This window comes from Phalaenopsis equestris, unplaced genomic scaffold (genome assembly GCF_001263595.1).
Source record: "Phalaenopsis equestris unplaced genomic scaffold, ASM126359v1 Scaffold000741, whole genome shotgun sequence".
Classification (NCBI taxonomy): Eukaryota; Viridiplantae; Streptophyta; class Magnoliopsida; order Asparagales; family Orchidaceae; genus Phalaenopsis; species Phalaenopsis equestris.
Window position 1 is genome coordinate 114,023 of NW_018165181.1, and position 7,073 is coordinate 121,095.

The window sequence follows — 7,073 nt, forward strand, 5'->3', positions numbered from 1 at the left end:
ATATATATATATATATATATATATATATATATATGTATGTAAAAGTTGAAGTTTAGGAGTACAGATCTCTTTACCTTTTTCTTCTCTCTCTTGATTCTTAAACAACAACCAAAAAAAAAATCTAACTGCAACATAAACTCTTAAAATCAAATATTTCCCGATACCTTCTTAGGTATGTAATTTTTTTTTGTGCAAAAAATCCCCAATTTTACTCTTTCACAGATCTTCTGTACAAGTTATCAAAGGTATAGATGAGACTTTCAGGAAGGAGATTCTGAATTCAATGCGAAATATTTGATTTTACTTTTTTAGAGTTCTATACTTGCATTATCACATCCTTATTAAAAATTGTTGGGTGAGATGTGATATTAAATCGCAGAAATTGAATCGAGAGATCTGAGACAAAACCTTGAGCATAAGTGCATAAAACATGAAAATCACAAAAAATAGATTTAAAATGAAAAAAACCTTAGAACGGAAAAAAAAACTATAGAGTCACACCATACAAAGAAATATACTATGAAGAAAGTAAGAATAATCATATAAATTATACCACACTCAAACCTCTCCACATTTTGAAATAATTCGAGACTCTCCTCTCCTATCCTTGGCACAAAGAGAAATCAAAATCCAACACACTCCAATCAACAAAACATAAACTTTAAGCAGAGAATTGCTCAAATTTGGTTATTGGCGAGTGGCGCTGCAATAGTGGATTGAGGCACTGATTTCCATTTGTTGGAGTGTCATGCTTTCAGGTTTTGAACCCGGACTGGGCACTAAGGCACTATCTTCCTGGTGTTGGGGCGTTGCTCGGCGTTGCGACTCTATTGGCTCGGCACTGAGACATTGTGTACCAAAAAAAAAAAAAAAAAAAAAATTGGGGAGAGCTCCCTCACCGTCAAGCTTGATCGGTGAAATTAATTGCTTTGAATGAACAATTCATTAACACAATCAGACTTCGCACAATAACAAAACCAAGAAAGTCTTACTTGCACGCCACTTAATTCTTAGGTATTTACATGTCTAACACCCAAACATCAATTTTTACTTGTATGCCACCTTGCCTAAGCATAAAAAGGTGTAATTCCTTTTGTTTAAAGTTAAAATGATGGTATTTTTTATCTGATTTGAAAGCTTCTGGTAATATAAATGTAAAAACTAAACTTTGCGATGTTGAGCTCATTGATGGCCTATTTGATGTTTGTCAATTTCACATTCATCTTTTTCTTACATTTTCCTTTTGTAACCTCTCTTTTAGGCTGATGAGAGAGCTGTTCTGAAGCATTTCAACTGGCCGGAGAGGAAAGCTGATGCATTGAGAGAAGCAGCCGTCGAGTACCGGGATATTAAGCAGTTATACGCCGAAGTTTCTTCCATCACCGATGATGCCTCGCAGACCTGTGACATCATTCTGAGAAAAATAGCAAACTTAGTGGAGAGGTTTGTGTCTAACGTAATGTTCGTTTCTCACTGCTGGTTAGTAGATCAATATTTTAATCAATCTTGAGAGGATTAAAATCTAAAATTGTACGTTGTGACAATTGATAAATCTTTCTAAATTCTAATACATTGTTTCCTAAATGAGATTTATCAAAACAGTATGGTTTATAATTTTCAAAAAACTATTTGACATATTTTAAATTTCTATAATTTGTTGGGCTTGGATTGAATACTTCATCGTACAACATATGATTGAAACTTAAATTATGAGAATTTTTTTAGGGTATCTTTGGTTGTAGTGGAGGGATTCGGCGGATATGATTTATTGTTGGGAAATTTTCATACCTAGCACACAATTCTCATGTATTCACACATCTCACACCTAAACTTTCATATTTACATGTATAGCATTTTGGTGCTCTAAACCTATGCATGAAAATGATTTCACTTTTAAAAATCGATAATAGTGCTATTTTTGATGTGATATTAAAGTCTTTAGTGATGTGTGTGTAAATATGAAAGTTTAAGTGTAAGATATGTAAATACATAAAAAGTTGTGTGCTATGATGTAAATGCCCCCTTTGTTTTTTGAAGTGTTAGAAGTAGTGAATTTTGTCCTCATCTGCACGTGATTTTCCCATCTTGGATTTTCAACTTTATTTTTTGGTTGAATTTAAGCTAAATCTTCCCTTTAATTTTGCATGAATGTCATCTTACCAGTTTATTGTCGAAAAAGACCTACATTCAATTTTTTAACTTTATGAACATTTCGACAAAATAGTTAATATTTGAATATTTCTGGAATTAGGTCTGAAAGGAATGTTCAGAGGCTGATCAACTTGAGAGGCATTGTCATGGCTGCTTACCAAGACTGCAAAATTCCAACCGACTGGATGCTTGATTCAGGAATGATTAACCTGGTATTTAACCTTGCAATATATATATATAAAATAGAAATAATAATAATATTTTTTTATGGATAGTTACATATAGATCACCCAAAACATTGATATTTACAAATTGACCACCCAGGTGATTTTTTTGAACTACTGAAATGATGTATTTACTTGTGCCACGAACAAATTATTGAGAATTTGATTAAAATGAAAAATATTGGTTGGGGTTTTATCATGAATTTTGATATTTGACTGAGAATTTTAAAAATGTATGAAAGAGAACGGTTGGTTTATAAATAATAAGTTTCGGGTGGTTGTTTGTAATTGTCCCTTTTTTTATTTCACTATTACTTTTATATCTACATTTGTTCTTGAATCGTGCCTCAAAAGATGTGGTAAGTCTCTTAAGTCTTGGATCTTCTTTCATGTCACTCTTTCTTTTCTTCACTCATAGTAAGATTTTGGCCACATTTTACAAAATAGATTTTACTAGTATTAAAAAAAAAAAAGAGAGATGTGGGAACAACTTGAAGGCAAAGGATGACAAATCCATATGTATCTTAGAATAGCGTGGATATTTAGGGTTGTAACCAAGCTGAGCTTAGGTGAGCCCAGTACTTATTCGCGTTCGTCTCATTCAATTTTTTTAAATATAACATAAGAATTAATTTAAACTATTGTTATAATAATATTATTTATTTAATCAATAATTAATTTGAGCTGAAAATTGTCGAACAAGAGTTTGATCGTGTTCGGCTTGTTTATAAATCAAACTAAAAAAATAAAATCGCTTGCTTAACAAATGAATCAAATAAGAGACACCTACTGAGTTAAACAAGAGTCTCTTTTGAAAGCACTATGGATATTAAAACATTATTCTGTTTTTAATTTTTTAATGAAAGCAGATAAAGCTGGCTTGTGTGAGGCTTGCGAAAATTTACATAAAGAGAGTGCTGTCAGAGCTTGAGCTGAACTGGCAGATAGAGAGGAGATCAGCTCAGGAATCTCTCCTTTCTCAAGGTGTCAGATTTGCTTATCGGGTTTATCAGGTAAGTTCTTCTCTCTTCTTCACAAGCTCACTAAATAATTTTTCATTCTAATTTATTTTCTTCATAACATAAATTGATCATATTAACTATGTTTAATTTAAGTTTCTATTTTAGCACTAGATAATCTCATAATTTATGTAATTTCTATTATTTTGACACCATTTTAGTAGAAAGTAGCTTATTGATTCACATATTTATAAAGTAGTCAAATAGAATTATATTTTGGAAGATTCACATATTCTTACTGTATTCACATATTTAACACCTAAACTTTGATTTCTTACATTTATACCACTCAAACCTTTCATATCATGTAAAAATACCTCTATTTTAAATGTTATAAAGTGAAATACATTTTTTCATGCATAGTAAGGTGAGATATATGTAAAAAATGATGTTTAGGTGTGACTGTTGGGATGGAATGAGCACTCGGGTTTTTATTGGTTCACAATCAAAATCATATTGTAGAATATGATCATATAAATTCGAGAAATCCGTAATAAAATAAATCAAACAGAAGCAAGCAATCTATAAAAGCATATCAGGATTTACGTGGAAAACTCCGAGGACGAGAAAAAAATTACATAGCCACACCACAAAAAAATCACTATGAATGGGAGAAATGTACAAAGATACATATTCAGATCAACTCTCTGCAAACACATAAACTTACAAAACTTCGCTCCAAATCCTCCTCTCAATCTCACAAGAGAAAACCCTCATTGAAGTTCTCCTCAACTCTTTTCTGCTTCACGAAAGCCTTGTCAAGAAACACAACACGCCCACGAATCTTCGTTGCTTTACTTGAAGACATAAGAACTGAAAAACAATAGGAGCCGTCCCGGCGGCGTAATAATGTCGAGAAGCAGTGTAATTATTTCGATTGCTCGGTTCCACAAACCCGAGTGTTTCAGGCTCCACTTCAATTCTGTGTCTGTATGTAAATCTACAAATTTGCACAATTTAGTATTGAAAAATTTGTTCCAGTCACATAGTGCTTGAAGAAACAATACTTTTAAAAAATAAGCATGCTTAAGTGCATTTAATTAACTTAATAAACACAAAAAAAGTACTAATATTTCATAATTTCTGAATGAACCCTCAATTCTCTGTGGCAGTTTGTTGGAGGATTGGATCCTGAAACAATGCGAGTCTTTGAGGAGCTGAGAAGCCGAGTTCAGTGGAGGGAGTCCAGAGATATGATGCAAAATCAAATTTTTGGCAATTAGTGCCAAATTCATTTTTAATTTTCCATTTATTTCAATTTCAGGGATTTATTTTTCACGGATAATTGGAAAATGTTCCCTTCTGAACCTTTAATAGGGATAATATTTGCGTACATAAGACGTACACATCGCTGCGTACGTCAGGGGTTATTCAGGAGGTAAATGGGGGTTATATCCAGGTTATATCCCCTGTAACCTCCGTGTAACTCCCTTGTAACTTCTGTGTAACTTATTTGTACTCATGAAACTACAGAAGCGCGGAACCCGTTTGTAGGTTACATGTAGTTTACAAAGAGGTTACAATGGGGTTACAGAGGGGTGTACCCCGATATAACCCCCTGTACCCCCTGAATAACCCCTGGACGTACGCAGCACTGCGTACGTCTTCTGAACCTTTAATAGATGGAAGGAATAAATTTATATTCTTCTTAGGACCTATAAGCAAAATATTCCTTATTATCCACAAGAGATGTTTGAGGGGGTTCATATTCTGTCTTATAGATGCTTCAGGGATATGTTATAATGTAAGGATGAACAATTACAAATGTTATCACGATTAGTAATAAATGGTGTATTATATTTTGCTTTGGTATTATGCTTTTTTCAGGGAAATTTACATACATACCATGCAATTCTTATGTATTCACATAGCTAACACAATTTATGTTTATAATAATGATGTCATAAATCTATGTATAAAAAAGGTGCATTTCATTTTTAAAAATATCATGATGAATGATGAAATTTTGATGTGATTTTAAAGAATGGGTGTATGTATGTAATTGTGAATGTTTAGGTGTTAGATATGTAAATCGGTAAGAATTGTGAGGTATATATGTAAATGTCTTAGTTTTTTTTTTTTATTCTATATATGTTATAAAAAATGCATACCTTCAGCATACGTATCACTGCATTTCTTATGTATTTAGATGACTAATACCTAAATTTTAAAATTCATCTAACTTGCCAGGATCAAATCACATTATATAAAAAAAATTTCTTTTATTTTAGATTATTTATTTAAACTAAAAATTTGTTGATATTTATATGAAATATAAATGACATAAAACAATGATCATAATATAATTCCTTGAATTTAGCCACGACAACAACAAAAACAAAATGTTAGTCATGGTTTTTTTTTTTTTTGGTATGATTTTGAGGCTAGGGTGTCATGTGGATAAATATAAGTATTTAGATGTTAAATATATTAATATATAATATTTAGTGGCAAATATATATATATATATATTTTTTATTGTCATAATTCTCCTAAATTCCCCAGCGGAGCTGGGTTCTCAAATATTTAAACACATGACACGGGCTCTCAACATGGGTCAAGTGTGAGAAATCGGTATTTGAGCCTCATAAATGTACAATTACTTTCAAATATATATATATATATATATATATATTCCTCATATTTATATCCTCACTTAGATATACACTTCATAAATGTACAATAAGTATACTATATATAAATAAGATGATTTCTATTACATCTATGAAAGACAAATAGAACCGTAATCGAGCAGGCAATAAGTATATGACCCAATTACTTGAAATTCGATTGAGAATTTATTTAATGGCCCACTCAACTCAATTTCATGAATTGTATTTGTTTAATCTAAGATTGTCCATGAATCGCACCCAAATAATAAAGCATAAATGAGGAGGGAGGGAGACAGGGAGGTAGATGAAGCAGGAACATTGTTGTCCCTTCATTAAATGCTCCCATTATTTATAAAAAATGCAGTACAATAATGATATTACATTTTTAGCCCTATTTGGAGAGGTTTCATACATATTTTACAAGAGAACTTATCATCCGGTTGCCTTTTGGCTCGATCGACTAAGCTTAGTTGATTCGGTTCGACTAGGCCAACTCGGTTGACTATGTTCAATCTTTGGTAAGGAGCCGTTGGGCCTCGGTTGGATGGTTGAGGATAGTTTGTGGAACTGACTCCTTTGGGTTTCCTCCACTACGGCATAGGCTGCTGCATCAAATCTCTTTTCTTGCAGTTGACGGTTAGGTCACTTTCTTGTCTTGTATCTGGTTGAATGGCTTATACTTGGATTGCTTGGTCATTTTCTTGCTTGCCTTTTGACCCAGTCGGCTTTTGCTTATTTAACTTCTCTTTTCTGATTTGCTGGGCCTTTTGATCTCATTGCAGAGGATATGCCTCCACTGTATTCTTCTCTTATGGACCGTTGAATATCTATAAGATCAATGCATACATCTTTTTGATGTACATATTTTTATTCTTTGATTTTCTTACTTCTTGAAAACAATGTTTCAATAAGAATAAAAGAATTAAATGCACAAAGTATATCTAATTAAATTTTAATTAATGACTCATTGATTGAACTATCTTGATTTTAGAGTCTCTGATTCTTATAAATATGACAATAGGTCCCTTTCACATGCCTACTTTGCTCCATTTTTGGAAATAAAAAAG

The 7,073-nt window shown here is 32.2% G+C and overlaps 1 protein-coding gene across 4 annotated transcripts in view; it reads left to right on the plus strand.

The window, feature by feature from the left end:
- The window catches only part of LOC110030603 (protein CHUP1, chloroplastic), a 9,776-nt gene extending 4,558 nt beyond the window's left edge, over positions 1–5,218 (plus strand). For all 4 annotated transcript variants that reach the window (XM_020733385.1, XM_020733388.1, XM_020733386.1 and 1 more), the window contains exons 5-8: positions 1,262–1,443; positions 2,252–2,363; positions 3,245–3,388; positions 4,507–5,218. In XM_020733385.1, coding sequence (XP_020589044.1) covers positions 1,262–1,443; positions 2,252–2,363; positions 3,245–3,388; positions 4,507–4,617 — 549 coding nt within the window. In that variant the 3' untranslated portion in view covers positions 4,618–5,218. The remainder of the gene's footprint in view (positions 1–1,261; positions 1,444–2,251; positions 2,364–3,244; positions 3,389–4,506) is intronic.
- Positions 5,219–7,073: the final 1,855 nt, after the last annotated feature.